This window comes from Dermochelys coriacea, chromosome 15 (assembly GCF_009764565.3).
Source record: "Dermochelys coriacea isolate rDerCor1 chromosome 15, rDerCor1.pri.v4, whole genome shotgun sequence".
In the NCBI taxonomy this organism is placed as follows: domain Eukaryota; kingdom Metazoa; phylum Chordata; order Testudines; family Dermochelyidae; genus Dermochelys; species Dermochelys coriacea.
The window spans coordinates 25743942-25764836 of NC_050082.1; the positions used below are offsets into that span (position 1 = coordinate 25743942).

Below are 20895 nucleotides of genomic sequence, written 5' to 3' on the forward strand. Positions count from 1 at the left end.
CAAGTGTTCCATGTCTGGACAATGTGCAGTTTTTCAGAGCTGGGATGCTTAAAAGGACATTTATTCACAGGTATTGTCTGATAAAAATGGTAAACTGTGAATCTCATTGTTTGTAACACCTTCTTAGAAGCTTAAAGGCAAAATTACTTTCACCACCAGCTACATGCATTTTGGCAACAGCTCCTTGTATGTCCAGGATGCAGTTCAAACTTCCTGTAACAGTTTTTAAAGCCTCAAAGAGTCTGGGGCTTCAGAGGCTTCCCACCACATAACCTAGCGCTGCAGTTAATATCCTTATTATAGGGCAGCACCTAGCTAGGAAATTAATATCAAAGAAATTAATCCTGATTTGCATCCATGTTTACTTTCCACTCTTTGGCAAGGATGGTGTCCCTAGCCTGTTGTCTAGAAACTGGGAATGGGTGAGAGGGGATGGATCACTTGATGATTACCTGTTCTATTAATTCCCTCTGAAGCACCTGGCATTGGCCACTATCAGAAGACAGGTTTCAGAGTAGCAGCCGTGTTAGTCTGTATTCGCAAAAAGAAAAGGAGTACTTGTGGCACCTTAGAGACTAACAAATTTATTAGAGCATAAGTTTTCGTGAGCTACAGCTCACTTCAAATGCATCCGATGAAGTGAGCTGTAGCTCACGAAAGCTTATGCTCTAATAAATTTGTTAGTCTCTAAGGTGCCACAAGTACTCCTTTTCTTTTTATCAGAAGACAGTATACTGAGCTAGATGGACCTTTGTTCTGACCCAGTATGGCCGTACTTATGTTCTTAATATTCCTTTAATGTCATTTTTTTGTGTGTAATTTACATGCTACAAAAAAAAAAATTCTACACTCAGTTTTGAGACAAGCATATAAAGAGACAACTTCTCTGAAGGAATATCCAAAGATTCTGCTGTATCTGGAAAGTCTCAAATGAGTCTCTTCTACGTATAAATAAAAAAAAAGTATATTATAGCAGGTTCATTTCTTAGTGTAGTCCATTCAAAGGATTTTTTCTATATAACGTTTTAGTCTTCTTTATGCTTCAGGGAGACAATATTCTCTGGAAAACAGGATATAGGTAATTAAACAGGTGAGACAAACTACTTTATTCAGTGATGTGGAGTTTTACAGAACCAGTTGGGTAAATCATATACAATTCATACCCTTCTGTCTTAAGCAGGGATACATTTAAATCATAGGAGATTGGATTACTGCTCTGTATTGCAAATACAACTTCATTAGCTACATAAAGCCTATTTGTTAATCAAGTAGGAGACCCTTTGAAGTGAAGTAATTCATTTTCCTGATAAGAAGGGAAACTGAAAACTAAACTTGTGTAAGTTCGTTACACATCTTAAGAGCTCCCAAGTCATCTGACACTATTAAATGGGGACACTGCCATCAGGAAAGGTGACAAACTAACAGCCCTGGAGATTGAAATCCCATTTATAGACAAGACAGATGGACAGTGTCAGAGTAAGACTCCCCACACTGCCTTTCCAATGTGTCTCCATCCAGAAAAGGGGAGAGCTCAGCTCCATGCTCAATTCAATCCTTAACTTATCTGACAGCAAGAGGGTCAGTGTCAGAGATGGTTGTGTTTTTGTGACATGGATGCCTGTCCACTGAGAGCTGGGCTCAGATCACTAAGCGCATTTCCCAGAGGCCTCTCAACACCTTTCAGTCACTACCAAACAAGATTACATCTGAACAAGTGACCCAGAATCAGAGATGAAAGGCTATACCCAGCGGGTCAGAGAAAGTAGTGGAGTGTGTTGCATGCGCCCTATACTAGGACATACACATAAGTATTAAGAAGTATATGCACACATATGCTCCTGCACAAAATCTGTCAATTAAAAATACATTTCTAAATATTTGCTGATCTGTCATATATAGAGAGAGCTTCCCTTTGTGAGCAATTGATCAAAAAAGAGAATATGGTTCCCAAATTGTGGTCCATGGATTGCTGACTTGTCATATGGTGATGGTTCCACTGCCTATTTTCCTAACATTACTTTCCCATGTAAGCTGTTGCTGTAGCTGCCCCAGGGCTGTTATTCTATTGCAAGTGGGATGGAAATTAGTCTATGCAATTGAGACTGGGAGGGGCGATGCTCCATGAAACCACGCAATGAGGAAGTCTGAGAACCCATGCTTTAAAAAAATAAAAACCCAACCCCACCTCAGAAAAGTCCAGAAAACTGGGATCTCTCAGTACAGATAGGAACCAGAGTAGAATTTGTACTGAAGCCAGATAGCAACAACCTCCTTGGCAGCACCAGAAACTGAAATCATTCAAAGTCTCTCCAAGCCAGGTACAGCAATGATGCCGGCTGAAATAGGAGTGTTCTTCCTTTCTCTTGGCAACAAACTCACACTGGCATATTCAGAGAACTCGCCCTCACGCTGCTGACAGAAAGAAACAAACTTCACATAATGCACTTTGAGAAAGAGTTCTCTATGCTGTGTGTGTGAAGTTAATAGCTAAAATGAATTCTTACATCTCCCCTTCTGTCCTTGTTATCTGCTGCTGTCACTGAAGTTCTCACAATGTAATGAACTAGGCAGACATATGGGGCTGGCACCTTACTGTCTGTCTAACTGGAGCCCCTAAACTTTTTGAATCATCCTCTTCTGGAAGGTGATCAAAGGAGTGTTCTCTTCAGCCTGGCAACCAGACATCTGACACGACAGTCTTGATGGTGTTGTCAAGGCAGTCACTGTATTTGGTTGTCTGTGGTGATAAACTGTCATGGTTTGTAGTTTCTTCTTAGATAACATTTTCACACTACATGAGGACCTCTCAGTAGTCTACCAAATTTCCAGCCTGGAATGTACTCTGTTTTTATCAAAATCTGAGCCTATGACAGAAAATCTTTCATTCTAAACCTTAACATTTCCACTGTCTCATAACCTTTCAAATTCAAGAAGTTAGAAGTACAGAGAGCTTAATTCTAACTACACCTCTCCCTAACTGCCTTCTTGTTCTCCAGCACCTTACCTTTCATTTAAAAATCAAGTCTCTATACATCTCATGGTTGCAAATAAAACTTATGGAACGTGACCCAAGTTTAATCAACATAGTGATGCCTGCCTGAGTTTGCAATGAACATAAAATAATCACTCCAAGAGATGTTAACTGACCCTGTTCATCTCAGTGTTAACTCCCCAGTGATGCTAATTTAAATGTCAACACTGTTGTCTATTACCCTATTGATCAAAGCACAAAGAAAGGGGAGAGATATTTTGAAAATCTGCACAATCTACTGAGAGTGACATTTCATTTTGATGCCCCAAGAGGATGAAACTTGGAATATACTGCCACTTATTTTTCTCCCCAATGAAGAAGGAGCCAAACCTAAGTACCTTAGTAGAGCATCTGACCTCTAGCAAGGGGAAACCAAGCCAACGGACCCCAGCACAGTCCATGGATATATACAAACCCCACCAAGGGACAGCTGACAACACGCATAATCATATTTTGAACATCTGCACAGTTTACTGTAAATAGCATCTCAGTTTGGCATTTAAAAGGATGCAGATTATTTTGTAAGTGGAGCCGGGTTTGTGGGTGGAGCTTTGATGAGTACCACAAACTTTCTTCTCTGCCCAATTCAAGCCCTGGCCTCAGGGCTTAATTCTGATTTCAGATTATATAGTGGCAGATCACAAAGCAGCTTGTGAAATCAATTACCATGATTGTGTGCAAACACACAAACATATACAGAGTAGCCAATTCTACAAGCAGTGATCAGAATTGCACTCTCGGCGGCTTACCAAAATGAGTACCATGTATTGTGATTCCGGGCTCCAAGTTTGTGGAAGATGACTGTGCTACACACTATATGTTTATAGCCTTTTTATTTAAATGGCATTTGGGCTGCTTCTAAGCAGCTGTGACATAGTTTATGTTAAAAAAGTACAGACCCTATACTTCTATAACATAAACACACATTTTTCTTCACACGAGAGCTGTATAAGCCATGATAAGCAGGACATATCTTCTCTACTCTGTGGTGCAAAGAATAATAAATAAAACCACATTGTCCAGAGAGGCAGCAATGACTAGTGGTCGAAGCACAGGAGTGGGAGCTACTACTCATCATTCCAAATCAGAGCAAATGATTATAGATGGGTTATATATTTTAAAAAAAATATGGAATTTATAAAGGAAGGCCTAATAGAAATTTTAACCTTGCTTTTTCTAGCTGAAACTGCTCAAACATGAATTAATAAATAAATAAAAATAATACACTAATGGATTCATCTTCACATCACCTTTGTGAGTATTAATATCCCCATTTTAGAGATGGGGAAACAAAGACACATAGAGGTAGAATAACTTACCTAAGGTGACAGAGTTGGGACTAGATCCATGTTGAAAATTAGGCTTTTTGCCTATTCTTGAGATTTCCCCTTTACCCCTAAAGCAGATGAGGTCACCACTCCTGCACAATCCCAGATGCTATGTCAATTACCTAAAGACTAGTTCTGTCTTAGCAGCCACTCACTTATCCCACCATCTCCAAAGAAAGTACACTGTACCAGTAGGCAATAACCATCATGCTACAGAGGGCAATGGAGGAAACAAAAAAGAGAAAGGGGGAACTAGGGAAAGAAAATGCCATTCAGAAAGTTAGATGGGTCTAGTTTTTGTACCAGGATCAAGTATTTAAATCAATAAATTTAGATCAAGTATTTAAATCAGCTAATCAGACATACCTGAAAGCACAGTGGATTAAAAAGGCATATTAAAATACATGGATACATATAAAATAAGACTCTCTCTCTATGTATGTGTTTATGTACATAGGCTATACCATGCACTGCATAGCAAGGGTACACAAACTTTGTGACACAGAGCAGTTCCAACCAGAACAGACCAGATTAAGCAGATCAGATTGTAGATGTCCATATCTGTAATATGGAGAAGGAGTCTATGCAGACAAGAAGGCCAACCATGCAATATTCTCCTTCCAGATCTGAGTGGCATTCTGATCAGGAGGGGAGCGTTGCATGCTAGGACTTGTCTCTGTGGGCTTCCCTCACATTGAGGGCAAGTGTCTGCATAACTCTACAGGCCTCACTTTGTGTACTTCTATTGTGTGCACAGCCTATTGAATATACATTTTATAACTTTAAAAGCAGTTATACCCACCTTCATATCCTCCAAAAGTGCCTGAGGATCCTCAATGCCTTCCGGAACACACTTCTTGTTCTCTGGGAGAGATTCAAGCTTTTCTACTAGAGCTTTCAAACCTTTCAGTTCAAACTCTGTGAGATGAGTCCACTTGGTTGAGACTTCTGTAGCTGGTGACCCTGTTGGTGTTTTGGGATAATCCGTGGGGGTTGTTGACTTTACACTGTCATCTGACTCATTGGACAAAGTTCTTTTGAGGTACCTCATTACTGTGGCTTTCTGTTTTTTCCCTGCAACATCCTTCCCTTCAGAGTGTGTGCTGTTGGGCGAGGAGCAACCATCACCCAAGGACTTTGTGTTCTTATCCAAATTGTCTTCTTTTTCCTCCCGGGTATGAGCATCACAAGATTCTTCATCCATGTCTAACCAGGAATCCGACGAGAAGCTGTCTACGCTGGATTTTCTTGTGGCATCTGAAAGACACACAAAGAAAATTAAATCTTTATCCTGATGAATTCATAGTTTAAACAGTCCTCCTGTCAGGACAAGCGATCACCAGATTAGATGGGCACATGGTCGTGCCTGGTAACTCTTACACACATCTAGGAAGTGAGTTTTGTTCAGATAATTTAAAACATCTATTTCACGCAAATGACTGAACAATATGGCTTTTTCAAAAAGTTTCAAATCTCCAAACTCACTCAGTTAAGGGTAGAGGAAAAAAAATCACAATTCATATATTTGAGACGTATCATTAATTTTCCAGAAAAAGTAAGTGAGATCAGATTTGACATTCATATTTCTAAGCTAGAAACACAAGCAGGGGGAAAAGAAAAAAACCTTAAAAAACCTTACTGCCATTCTTTCAGGCCTTCTTTATAAATTACAAAGCAAAAACTATTTTTTTTCCTTTGCAGGTCATCATCAATAGAACATACAAATACTTGGTTTTATACGGTATCTGTCATCCAATAATCTTAAAGCACTGCAGGAACACTCATTATCTCTGTGAGACAGATCAATACTATTATGCCCATTTTAAAGATGGGAATCTGAAGCACAGAGAAGTGAGGTGACTGACACAGTGTCACACAACTGTATAACCATTACTATTATGAATACAGCCCCAAACACATGCTGGTTGCTTTATAGATAAATAGAAGGACAAGAGGCTGAATGCTCAAAAAGAGTTAGCCTCCTAACTTCTATTTAGGCTCTTATGAAATCAATGGAAGTTAGGAGCCTAACTCTTTTTGAGCATTTAGCCCGAAGTCCCTGGCTCCGAAGAATTTACATTCTTAGGTCTAGTCTACAGTAGGCTCTTCCCCTGAAAATGCCCATTGTTGCTGACCCCAGAGCAGCTCCAATGATGACAGCATTACAAGAAGGGTACTGGACAAGGCTCCAAAAGCCTTTTAACTGCAGTTTTGTTTATACCTACTTTTCTACAAAACAATATGGTTATCCTGTCTACACTAGCACTTTCCCCATTACTACCACTAGCAGAGATGAACTGGTGTTAATTGGTGGGAATTTCTGGTTAAAAATGCTAGTGTAGGCAGCACCCAACAAAGTCAATGGGACTTTTGACACTGATTTCAATGGGAGTAGGATCCAGCCCTAGACAGACATATGCAAAAAAAAAAAAAAAAAAAAAAAAAGAAGAGAAGAGATAAAGCAATAAACATGTGACTGAGCAATGAAGTGTCTCATCTCCTTGTTTTCATTTACATGTTTTCAACAGTCCAAAATTTGAGGCTTTCCACAGTTTCTCTTCACCCAAAACTTTTATTTGAGGAAAGACTAAAACACTAAGGCTAAGTCTATATTAGCACTTTACTTGGTATAACTTATGTCACTCAGGGGTATGAAAAAAAATCCTCTGAGTGACATAAGTTACACCCAACAGAAGCGCTGGTGTGGACAGTGCTGTCGGCGGGAGATGCTCTCCCACCGACATAGTTACCATCACTCATTGGAGATGATTTAATTATGTGGATGGGAGAGCTCTCTCCTGTCAGCATAGAGGCTACATGAGAGATCTTACAGCACAACAGCACACAACTTCTCACAAATACTGAAGCAAAGAATCACAGATATTGGAAGTGAACCTCTATGACAGAGAACGTTCTGACTGTGAGTGAAAGAATGTGCCATCATCTCCTCAGAAAACATAAAGTGTACTTACTAGCTGGAAGACTGAAAGATGCAGTAAGCAAACAGTTGTTGCTTAACTGCTAAATTCAGGCATGCTGGGAAAAAATCCTCATAAGGTATTGTCTACGCTGAGAAAATGAGTTCAGTTAGGTAACACCTGACAGAAATGAAGGGAGCAGTTCACATTTATCAAGGCTATTGGGCTATTATTTCAAACTTAGACAGTCATCACAGAATGTTTTCCTCACAATCTTATTAGATTGAGAATTATTTTTGGGGGAGAAGGCTTAAACTGATTTTCTGGAGAACAAGACAGAAGCCTCAAAAAACAAAAACAAAACAAAAAAAGTATTGGGCCACTGACCCAGCAGGCCCTGACCCAGTCAAGCCCTGGTTATAGTGAAGGTAAATATCCTCCTTCTCTCTGTCCCTTTCAATACACACCGCCCCTCTGCCCCCCGTAAAGGCTTTAACATAATCAAATTCAGTATTTAGTGCATTGAATAGTTTATTCAGTGCGATATAGTGATGGATGACAACGCTCAGAAGCAGCCACTTTCTTTGGTTCCTGCTAACTCTCCCCAGTGCCAGGCTGCCCTCCTAGAGTCTGTCTACGCTAGGAAGTGTAGTATGAGAAAACGTTAAGCTAACATATTTTAATTAATGCACAAACACCACTATGATTACCCACAGCCAGCTAACACTGTTTTTTCTTTGTCCACACTAGGTGCTTTCATTCATAGGCCTCAAAATACTTTACAGAGCAGGTAAAAGTCATTATCTCCATTTTACAGGTGGGAAAACTGAGGCACAGGAAGGGGAAATGATTTGCTCAGAGTCACCCAGAAAACCAGAAGCAGAGCCAGGAATTGGACCCAGTTCTCCTGAGTTCCAGGCTGGTGCCCTATCCCAGAGGCCACACTGCCTTTCTGTTAAATTAAAACATATTCATAAACACATTTTCATTTAAATTTCAACAATGTTAGCTACTTCACAGCTCATTAAAGTATGGAAGTCTTGTCTACGCTGGGGGGATTTTGGTGATTGGTGGCCAGCGTAGCTGCAGCAGAACCCCTGGTGTGGATATGGAAAACAGTTATAATTCCAATTTGCACCAGTGCAACTTCGTCTACTTGACCATGTGGAACAGTGAAAATTGTGGTTTACACTGACTTTGCCTGTCTACACTATGTCTTTGTATAGGCGCAGCTATGCTAGGTGGTTGCCACTGATAGCTGTAACTGGGGTAGGTCACCTAAGAAAGGAGAAGGAGATCATATCGTGAACATCTACAGCAAATGATGTTTTTGTACCACTTGTGGGTGGCACGTGAGATACACCACCACCTTTTATCTCTGATCTAATCAGTGGAACCAAAAGGCCAGAGGGAAGGAGTGGAGCCCAGTGGGGCATCCTAACTCCACTAATAAACCCAGGCCCCACCCCACAAAGCAGGGGAGCCCTGGTCCAATCTGGGAATAATAGTAGGGTCAGGCATCTTCCTCCCCGATTATATTGGCTGCTGTTCCTCCCTCTGCTGGAGGCGATCTGCACTCAACCAATGTTGTTGTGTTGGTTACACTTGGTTCTTGCCTTCCAGTCCTACACTTCTATGATTCTGTGGTTGCAAGCTTTTCTCTGCTACCACAAGGGCTAAAATGTTTTTTTTTTTCCCCACTGAAAGCGGAGATTCTCTCAGCATGTCACAGCTCTGGGAGCTGGGACACTAGGCATGTGTCCTAATGTGCTTATGCCTCAGTAGGCAGTGTTATTCAGCATCTCTCCACATCCCCACTTTGTGCAAATCTCAATGGAGCTGAAGGGTTGCAAAGCAGCTCTCTGTGTTGCCCTGTCCCACTCCTCCAGCCTGTTTTACAGCTGGTTCAGGGGGAATTTCCTCAGCAGTTCTCCTGCTCCTGGAGCTGTCTTCCCTTTGGGCTCATTTTGCCCCGAGACCTCCCCATTAGGTTTTTTTCCCCCCATTCTCCCAAGTGTAAACAGGGAGACTTGAAAAGGGATGATTTATAAAGATGAAGAGCAGGGCTCAGCATCCCACTCATGCTGAGGCCCCTCATGCTGCCTGACACAGAGAGAAAGTTGGGGGAAGAAAGAGGCAGGATGCTGCAACCAGAGACTGGCCATTACGTGTTCATTAAGAGTTGAGGGTTGGACTTTTATGCCAACACATCCCATTAGTTATGGTGTGCTGGGGTCTGTCCCAGGGTCTGTCCACCTTAGGCATTTTTACACAAGTACAGCTACACCAATGCAAGCCCCCAGTGTAGATAAACTCAACTGGTGTAGAGCAAGCCCCAAGCTGTCCAGGTACAGCACATGTACAATGGGGTTTGCACTGGTGCAACTGGGATTAAGATTCAGTGTTAAACAAAGGGTTAATCCCCAACTGGGAGTTTTCTGTTTCCCTTGCTAAGTATGTTATTTGTTCCTTTTTCTTGTTTATAAAATCTCCCTAAAGGAAAAGACCCTGCTGACTGCAATTGTGGTTTCCTCTGCTTAGTCATTCCACCAGCCAACACTGCATTATAACTATTTTTAAAAGCTATTTTGTAGCCCAGGCTCCCACCTGGCAAAGGTAAACAATTTGAAGAAGAGATCTAACAGGGTTTGTTCCATCCCCATTGCCACTTTAAAGCCATGTTACCAGAAACACTGTTTGAATGGCCTCCATGGAAATGCACACGGGGCCTAACTGAGTCTTTTAAGATGTTTAAATGCTGTACTGTGCTTACTTTTTAAAGCAATCTATTAAATAAAGAAGTGGTGTCTCCCAGCATTATGAGCATATGTAATCCTCTGTGAATTGGGGTCACGGCTTCATATGCACATCAGGGTTTGTGCCAATCAAGAACACTACAGTATACAAACTTGACTTTCTTATCATCACATATTATCCTGAGTGTCTTTGGCTACCCCCAGGCCTAGGATCACTCACTGTAGGTCTCCCTCCTAACACAATTCAAATCCTTTCAAAAAAGGACAGGGGAAAAAATGCTCACAAATACAACAATTCTGGATATGGAAAACAGAGAGATTCTGTGGTGTTGTAATCCAGAAAAAGAAAGGGCTATCGGTCTTAGCACAGGACAAGGAGATAGGAACTCCCAATTTCTAAAGCAATAACTCTCTGTATGGCCTTGGGCAAATCACAATCACTCTCCCTCAGTTTGCCCATCTGCAAAACAGGGATGATTATACATAGTTACCTTCTTCAATAGAGGATTAAGTTGCTAACTTTCCTTTCAGCAGTACAGTGTGTTCAATATATACTCTTCTGCTATACTGGGAATTGCCATTCTCAGCTCCAAAGCCTGGTACTTTGTGTCAGAGAGGTAGCGAGTGAGTTCTTTATAGCAGCCTAAAAAAGGAAATGATGGCATCGAGGAATCTAATCATATAGAATTTTCCCAAATAAAAATCACCTAACATAATCCATAAGTTCTCTTTCAATGGGAAATCCACTATACTGTCTATGAAGGAAAAAAGGAATGGTTCCTCCACCATTCCATACGGCACCTTTCTATTACCCATCAGGCTGTATGTACAGTCCAAGCCATCCTGTGAAACATCTTAAAAGCTACAGGATACAGATAGAGTATTTTATGACTAGCACCACATCTTCTCCCAATTACTCTTTGTCAGGTTAGTTTCAAGATTCACATCTGACTGAAGGACACACGTAGATCAACTGCTGTTGAAAACATCCAACATAGACTCAACAATTCTAAGAATAAGAATCCTGTAGGCATTTCCATCTCGGAGCAGCACGTCAGATCTGGTAGGAAGTCCATATAGAGTGCCCTTTTTGATTCCAACTGGCAGGACAAATGCAACAGTTGGAGGGACAGAAAGAATGAGATTCAGTGCTTTTACAGAAACCTGTGATTGTTGTAATGCCATCACTTCCACTGAGCTCCTGCCCTCCTATGGAACAGATCAAAGCAATAACAGACTCTCACATGCTAACCAGGATCTTAATCTAAGAAAGCTATTGCCTGGAAACTCATTCTGGGATTGAGAAAGGAGAGAGGAAGCAAGGCCTCCTTTTCCATCCCACTTAAAATGTAGATGTTTTTCCACACAGAGTAGAATACAGGGACAAGTTTTCAGCCAGGCAGGTACAGGGTCTCTGATTTTGTGCCTGCAATTTTTCAGGTGCAAATAATTGCAAACCGAAAAAAAAGACGCACTTGTTTTGGAATAAGAGTGTCCACATGGGGATTATACTGGTATGACTTAACTGGAATAATTATGTTTGTCAATTTCCCCATGTAGACTTGTTCTTAGATTCAGACTCACCTCAGAATTTGGCCTTAAGTTCAAAGTATAAATGTCATGTAACAAATCCACAAATGTAGTCATGGAATATGTACACCAACCCCCACATCCCATAGATTGGAACAGTACACAAAGGTCTCTATCACCAAATGGTAAGTGAGATCAGAGAGGAAGCAAAATCTAGGAGAACAACCTGGATAGATGACTTGGAATGGAGCAATAACAGGAATTTGCATAAGAGGGAGTATTCTGGAGAAGCTGTTTATTGATACCATCAGTTATAAGTTTTTGAGCAGCTCATTCTGGAAAATACCAGACAGAGGGAACTGCTTTCTAGGTAGCTCTATCCAAACACAGGAGCTAGAGTTCAGGATAATGAAATTAACACCCTTTTTAATACAAAGAAGTGTCATGAGATATTTAACACAAGTGATCAGGACCTTCGTTTTCTGTGTCTTCCAAAGATGACATCTATCAGCAGTAAAGAGACATCTATCATCACTACTGACTCAAAGAAAAGTACCTAGCAAGTTCTAGACACCACTTCTGACAGCACTGTTTTCTCTTTGGAGATTCTTCCTCCAAGTGCTAGCCATGCCTACCTCTTCTTAGCTTGTGAGATCCAGTGAGAACATTGTCTCTCATAGAGCAGATGCAGAATAAATGAGCATGTCTCCAGGATGAAATACAGCAAACTACAAGAGCCAAAAAAGCATAGTTAAGAAGTAGAAATCCAACACAAACCATAACAGGGAAGATATATGGTAGAAAAAGAGGAAATGTGAAGAAGCAAATAGCTACAACCATTAAGACTAATCATTAGAAATTTTTGAAGAATGCATGGGACTCAAGATGGTTTCCCTAGTCCAAAGAGTAAAGAGGACAATTAAAGCTACAAAGGAGTTGCAGATAAGTAAATACCTTCTATCCATAGTTTCTATGGATGGTGATGGGGAAGTCCTTCCTCAAAGGAGCATTTCTTATGGGAAATCAAGACAAGGCATTAACAGAGAGAGGTCTCTTAGGAAAGAGGAGGCAGCAACCTGAGGACCTGAAGAGTCCTGAAGCAAGTTTAAAAAAGGCAAAGGAGCAGAATTTTTAACAACATCTAAATTCACTGAATTCTCTACATTTAACAGTTGTGCCTGTATGTTGTGGTGCCCCTGTTTTAAAAAAAACAAACAAAAACAAAAAACTACAGGTGATTCAAAAATTATACACTAGACAACTTCACCTTGGTACAGGGAACACAGACAGAGTATAATAAGAGCAAGATAGGGAAATATCCTAAGTAGTACAATGTGATAGGGACACAAAATCACAGCTCCTACCAAGAGAAATCATACCTCTCTGTTCTGTTAGAATTCTTTGAAAAAACCACCAAAATACCAAAAGTGGGAATCCAGATGATATAATAAACTTGGCCTTTTGAACAGCCGTTAGTAAGGCCCCTCACACTTATAAAATCAGTTAAAAGGTACAGTCTGACAGGGAATAAAAAATAGATTATGACAAAGATGCATAAATAAATGTCTTTTTCTTAGAATAGACAGAAGATCCTAAGAGTCAATGACAGAAATCAGCACCGAGACTGACACTGTTTAGTATGCTAGTGAACTGAATTTGAAGGTGGCAGCCAGGTGATAAAATATGCTGTAGACAGAGACTGTTTAAATGAGTAAAAAGTACACGTCTGTCCAAGAGAGCAAGATCAGATTAAGATCCTAACATGTTTGAAGTCTAGTGGTATTAACATAATATACTGTCAAAGTGCCCGTAATCATGCCTCCCTCCATTGCCTGGGGCAATGTTAGTTCACATAGCAGTGGTTTGTGATTTTATGGCTGAAGGTCCCAGGTTCTATCCCTGCTGAAGAATTGTAGCAGGTATTACTACATTAGGATCTGGAGTTTTGGTTCAGGTTCTAGTAAGATGGTAGGGCAAGAGAAATGTGAGACTCCAGAAGGGTCTAATCGAACCGAGGATTAGCTCTTAATTAGCTGCTACCACCAATCTGCAAATGAAGAGCAGGAAAGTAGAGAGAGAACTCAAAAAAGGAGGAAAAGAATCAGTACCTTCAGTCCTGCTCTGAGAAGGATTCCTATAATAATAAAGAAACCTTCACAACTCTGCAACAACTATCTGGAGTACAAAATTCAAGAGGAACCCTACAATAACAAGCTCATGAACAACCTGATGACAAGTGTGCACTGAACATGTACACAGACACACACTAACAACATTGCCATAACAAGCTAGTGGGCAGCTCCAGCAAACAGCCCTTCCATAACAAATCCATGTGTGAATGATGGAGATAATGAAACAAATTTAAGCTTCCAACAGGTTACTGAAAATCAGGGAGAGTTAGATTTAAACAGGATTCGGAAACTTATTTAAAGAATATTTGAGAAACCTTTGAAGCCATAGGAAAAAGGAGCCTTCCTTACAAACAGCCCCATTCTCGTTCCCCAGGCCCAAGAGCCAAGGAAGGAGACAATGTGTCTCACTGTGGGGTTCGCCATGAGTGCAAGTTCCTTCCCACAGCACCCAAAGAGAGAAGGCATGCCCCATGCCAGTGCTCGCTGCAACTCAGGCTTCCAAACTGTCCCCCTCTTGACACAGGACTCTTCTTCCTGCCAGGCTTGTGCTGTCCTGGCAGAGCCCCAGGATGGATGAAAGGGTGTCTGTTGATCCTAGACAATGCAATAGTCACACAGTGGAGAGGGCCAGCATTCTTCTCAGAGATATAGAATTTTGCTCTTTAAATTCAAGTATTTGTATAGGCAGCAGTTCTTCAAAGTACCTCTGACTTGCATCATTACCTCTTATCCTGATTTCTCAAACTATTACTGCTCTTTGGACTTGTTTTTATTGAGACTTTTTCCCTTGAAGGCTCTAAGTGCCCTTTCCAGTTCAAACTCTAGAGAAGCAGCATGTCTCTCAAAATAGGGGGTAAGTCTGGAGGAAAACTGGGGCCTAATTAAAGATGGCTGCTCCCTTTATCCCCACCTATGCACTGATTCCTACTCTGTCACCCTGAACTCCCCATTTCTATCTCCTTCCCCAAAATGAACAGTCTCTTTCCATCACAACATTTTCTTCCTACAGCAGGCATCCCAGTATTCTGGATCCAAAATACAATTTTGAGCCTAAGTAATTTTAGTGCTAGTGCAAACAGCTGGACTGACGCCCTGGGGACACCAAAAGTTCTTTTTGCATCCATATAATTCCTACATTATGGGCTGTGGCAATCCAAGGTTCTCCATACTGCCTCAATCCTGGCCTAAAAGCACCATCTATAGAGCTGAGAAGACAATTTAATCTCCGTGGCCCATTATTCTGCTGATTCAGCCTACTGAGATTGCCAAAATGAGCTTATTTGGTGCCAACTGTGTTTTTACGTCACTTGGATGCCTCACCACTAGGAACTGGACTAAGGTCATGTCTATACTACCACTTATGTCAGCAAAATGTATGTAGCTCAGGGGTATGAAAAACACACACACACATCCTGAGCAACAAAAGTTTCTCAGGCATAACTGGTATTGTGCACAGCACTATGTCAGCGGGAGCACTTCTCCCAGCAACATAGCTACCGTTGCTCATTGGGGGTGGTTTAATTATGTCAATGGGAGAGCTCTCCCCCGTCAGCATAAAGCAGCTACACAAGAGATCTTACAGTAGCACAGCTGTACCAATGTCGCTGTAAGCTATCTAGTGTAGACATAACCTGAGACACATTCCGCATGGGTGACCAAATCACCAACAGTCACTACTGGGCTGACCTGGATTCACACTGGTGATTTAGATGGAGAAGGTTCCATATCTTATGTTCAATCTCCTGAGTCATCCCATCTCCATGTACCTCATTCATTCTAAAACGTGTTGATTTCACCATACAACTTAATGACTCTCCACTCCTGCCTCAGTGTCAGGAGCACAGCATCTCTCACGCCAGCATTCTGACATCTAAGCGCTGCTTCTTTACTTTCCGGGGATACAAGGACAGACAGTTTTGTCAATGGTTCTTTAAAGAGCTCCTTCCCCCAGAACAAAACCAGCCAGAAGCGAGGAGTTAGTCAGCACGTTATACAGTATGCTTTGGGAGTTCCTGACTTATTAATTCTTCAATGGAGAAGTTTGATGGGCCACAGAGGGGCTGCAGAATGGGACCCTCCATCCACACAGATATGCTGAGATCTGCAGGGAGCTCCTTCAGATCTCAGAGTATCTGTGCAGACAGTCAGCTTCTCCACGCCACTACTCCCTGGCAGCACGGCTCACTAAAGAGTGATGCTTATCACCCAGGCAGCCCCTCTCACTGAAATGTCATGATGCATTAGGTGGCCATTTATGTCCTGACTGCTGGCCATTCTCTCCAAAACCTCTGGGGCTCCCAAACATTTGGTATTCACAATGATGGCCAGCTGTGGGAGTGGGGAAAAGAGTGGGATGGAAATACTTTAGTTCCTCTCTCCACTTGCAGATGCACCAGCCTGATCTAGCCGATACTTGTGCTACTTTTAGCCTTTCTGTGCCTAAAAGCAAGATGACATGGCCCAGTGGCCCTTTGGAAATAAAATAAATGAAGCTGATAGGCAAGGCTAGAACTCTAGCTGTACTGCTAGATCTCAAGCTTACTCCAAGCTCATGTCAGTATCAACCCTTGGTGCTTTCCCACTTTGATCCCATCCATACATCTCCGCCACTGTTCACTTTCAGTTACTGTTTTAAAGGTTTCTTTGCCCTGCATCTAAGTTATTGATAATGTACGTTTGTTTGATTTTTTAAATAAACTAGTCAACAGTTCGGGAAAAATAAAACCAGAGATGTAAAAAAAGGGGGGAAAAAAAGCTAGATTTAGTGGCTGCTTGTAATGCACTTTGTAGACAAAAAGTGCCACAGAAGTGTTAGAAGTGCTAACTATCCAACCCAACAGAACACATTTGCAATGCAGACTTTTTGGCTGCTAAGGTAATATGCCAAATGCAACAGTAAATCCTAAACGATCTGGCAGATCACCTCAACACAAACATCACTGACAATAAATTTGTTTGTCTCTAAGATGCCACAAGTACTCCTTTTCTTTTTACAAACATTACTGAAACCAAGAAATAAACAAATCTGAAATTATTTTTCTGAGATCCATTGCTCAATAAATATCATTCAAGGAAGGGTGACGCTTCAGTGAAATGCTTGAGCTTCAAATCTTCTCCATCCCCAAATAATGAAATAATTCATTAGGATTTCTAGATTTCTCCAATTTAATTTACAGTCTGCTTTGCAAAAGTCAAAGCAATGACTAGTCTGAGGTGCCAGTGTCCGTTCTGAATATGCACTCGAAGGATTCACTCACCAATTAACATTGATTCTTTCTGGTATTCTTTGCTGAGGTGGCAGCGCTGGGTCACACAGGACACGTATCTCTCCAGAACATACCAGCACATTTCATAGTAGAAAGGATAACGGAATTTGGCATGCACCTGAAAGCAAGATTGAGACTGTCAATCCATGTGGAAGGGAGAGAAGTTTGCAGCACAAGGGCCAGTCATCATTCTCATCATGTTATCAAGAGCACAAACGGTATGCAGGAGGGGGAGGGGAAAGAGGGTGGGAGCCGAGTGAGATGTATGTGTTCAGCATACGAAATGAAGAGATTGCCTGCCTGCCTACTATGATAGCATCGTTTCTTAGTTCACTAATTTGTACCCTCTTGGGTTGATGGGGAAGGTGGGGAGGGTGTTGTGGTCTTGGGAAATCATGAAACTGATGCATGGCCCCCTAAGGTATTATTGATCTACTGTATAAACATAGGGTGGTCACATACAGATGTTAGTCACTAAAATTCAGGTTAAAATAAATGTGGGTTCTTTTGATTTCCTAAAAATTATTCCATGATTTGTCAAAACAGCATTATTACCTACAAAGAGCCAAGTAGGAAACTCGATCCTTGTCAACTCAGGTCTTTACAATACCACCATTTGATTAAATAATGGAACAAAAACAAAATTTTGATTGTTGGTATATCACATTCAAACATTAAATACAAAAAAAGGCCCCTACATTTGTTCTACTCTTAATATTTTGGTAGTCAATCAACTTTTGCCCTGAATCAAACAGAAAAATGGGATTCTACCAAAAAATTCTGCCAGGATATCCCCTTCCCTTTATCTCACAGCCTTGCCATTTTCGTATTAGACGCTGATTTCTCAGTGCTGTATATGTGTGATATTTATTTCATGTTTAAAAGAAAAAGAAACTGCTTTTTTTTCCCCTTAACAGTTTTCCAAGTAAGGGAGGTCTCTGTGCTAAGGAAAACACTGTGGAGCCTCCAATTTGGGAATATGTGTGTACATTTGCTGTGCTTGAATATATATGTATATTTGCTGTGTTTTTTAAAAAAAATGAATGCCATATACCTTGCATGCACAGGTACTTACACTGAACAGTTCTTACTCCTTGCAGGCACTGAATTTGCATTTTGTGAGCTGGATAAAACCTAGCTTGCATACATTACAGCAAGATTGTGTGACCTGCTCTTAACACATTCTATGCAGTTTAACTTCTCACCTAACCAACAGGTCTAACACATGTCTGCCCACCTTTAATGAAAACTGCATTGCACCAGAAAGGATCATTATCACAGGCAGTCCATTTTCTTTAAACATGGGAGTCTAAATAGAACAACTAAATACAGCATCTGGAAACTCATGCTGGCACTTGGCTGTACAAAACAGACATTTACACACCTGCCTGCATGATCTGAGCATCCACCAGTGGGATTCAGATGTTCTACTGAAATGTCCACATTTGAAAATTGTGCCCAGAGTAGATAGTCAAAAAAACCTTGCATCTGCTCCCATTGTAGGGGAAAGTGAAACACTTTAAACAATAAAACAACATGTCATTAAGGAAACTAAGTGCATTGCAAGGTAGAGTATAAGTAATCCCAAGTGTTTACCAGAGCTGAGACCTTGTAAACTCAGCACAAATGTAACTGGCAAATCTGAACCCAGATGCTGTCAAATGTTGCTGATGGTGATGCAACTGATTGCTGTTGCATCATTCCAAACATTCCCTAAGTTGTGTGTTATACAGTACTGTACTTCTAAAAAACCAAAACCTAGATGCGAGAACAACATTCAACCTCAGGGCATTATAGTATGGGAGAATCCTTTTTCCTTTTGGTTTGATTACATGTCAGAAAGAAGAGATCATGTCACTTATCACTATTACAGAACACAAGGGAAATTAGCCATGCTAAAATATATGCTAATAAAGGAACTCAAATTTTTCCAAGAGAGCACTGCAGGAAACAAAATTTGCAAAGAATTGACTTACAAACAGGAAGCCGCCTTCCACCCCTCAGCCTTCAAAAGGTTTTCAGCCACATGCCTGGGAATATTAAAGACATCATTGCTCAACATTTGTTGACAGATTCTGAGCTTCACCAAATTTAGTTGTTACCAATGTTAATTCAATGTGAAAGACAAGGCAGTAATGCATGCAGTGCTCCCATTATGTATATCAATCTTTAATATTCAATTTGAGTTCCTAATTGCCTCACTATCAATGTTCCAACCCACAGCAAATCCCTCCATGCCTCTGTAATTCACTATTTGCCTGAGATGGCTCTGCTTTCTAAACCTGCAAAAGTAAGAGCTACCATATATAGTAATAGATATAGTACAAAGGTCTATGGTGCCTTTTGCTGTAGAAGTAAATCTAAGATTGACAGTGGTTCAAAAATTTCTTAAATGTGCTTTATGCAAAAGCATAAATGAGTACATCATTTATGACCTTCCTAGATATTTATTAGTTGTAATAGATGTGAACTGTATGATGTATATGCCCATACCTTTTCCCATTGTATATCCATAGGTCAAATGAACTTTTAAAAAAAGTAATTATGAATCCAAAAGTTATCTGTGATCAGTTTACAATTTACTATCTAATGTATCTTCTGCAGGGGGACTAAATCCTGTACCAGCAGGGGGATAGACTGAATAATCTAATAGACATTTTCCAGCTCTAACTTCTATGATTAATAATTTACAATCCACTGAATACATTTTAATTATTCCTGTACAGTGAGAAAAATTCTCTCTGGAATATGATCGTTTCTACAGTTCAAAGTGAAATTATTTTAGAGACTTGCACAAAAAACAAAAAAAAAAACCAAGCACATGCAAGGCACATTCTCCCCTAGAAAGTATTAGTTTCTTCCACTATATCTATTAAAAAAAATCATATCTTCTACTTGCATTGAATCATTCTCATCGTAATATTTTTAAACAATTTTTTAAATTCATTTGGGAAAAAATTAATTTATCAATTTTAAATTTTAACTTTAGGTTCCAGAAAACAGAATCAGTAGCAAATACCATCATCTGTGAGTGACCACCTTACGTATATATTTTGAATGCTTCTATCTTCATACAGATTCAAATACATTAATGTCACTAAATCTAGATCAGCTGAGAATAGCTTAACATTTATTCTCCTTCAGTAATACTGAATCCATAACACCCCTAAGCCAAAATGATGAACCTTTGCAGTTACCCAAGCTAGTCTAGCAGAGAGCTAAACAGCTTGGCCTATTTGACTAGCTGTTAATTGGCCTCTAGGAAAGGCAGACTGCAAAATGAAAATCTCTACAAATTCCAAGGCTAGAGAATAATTGTTTACCTCAATTGCACATTAGAAGCTGTTTCCAACAATAAACATGTTTTATATTACTCCTTAAAAACTATTTTAAATGGCTATAACCCTCTTTAAAAATCTCCCAGGGATATAAGAAATTAAGATAAAATAAGCATGACAAGTGTACAAGCTAGGGGTTTTATTGGGCTCTAAATCAGCATTTCCATTTCAGCCATGTATTATCCTTGTCTTAGCTGCTAAGACAATAACAACTGCACCTAGCATAAATATGGCTTTGAATAACAGCATTCAAAGATGATTAAGCTTTATACTGCAGGTTTAAACACAGTGAAACCTCCGTAAAATTGCTCTGTGCAAAATCAAGAGGGGAAACACACCCAGATTACACTTTGATTTGAGTGTGGCAATTACTTTGTGAATCACATCATGTAATTTACTTCTGTGTTACACACAATGGAAAGATCAATACTCAGGAGAAACCCATCTGCAGTCTGTTCACTGGCGAACTCGCTTTCAAGTACATTAAACACGATCTGGCTATACCACTTAGTGAGGATTATTCAAATAAAGAAGAAATTACAATATTTGTTCCACAAAGTAAACTGAATAGTACATTCTGGCATTCTGTTCATTTT

At 40.3% G+C, this 20895-nt stretch overlaps 1 protein-coding gene across 5 annotated transcripts in view; it reads right to left on the minus strand.

Moving 5' to 3' along the window:
- Positions 1-20895, minus strand: part of KDM2B (lysine demethylase 2B) — a 166378-nt gene that overhangs the window by 59392 nt on the left and 86091 nt on the right. For all 5 annotated transcript variants that reach the window (XM_038373649.2, XM_038373648.2, XM_038373650.1 and 2 more), the window contains 2 exons: positions 16953-17079; positions 5162-5616 (listed from right to left, as the gene is read on the minus strand). In XM_038373649.2, coding sequence (XP_038229577.1) covers positions 5162-5616; positions 16953-17079 — 582 coding nt within the window. The remainder of the gene's footprint in view (positions 1-5161; positions 5617-16952; positions 17080-20895) is intronic.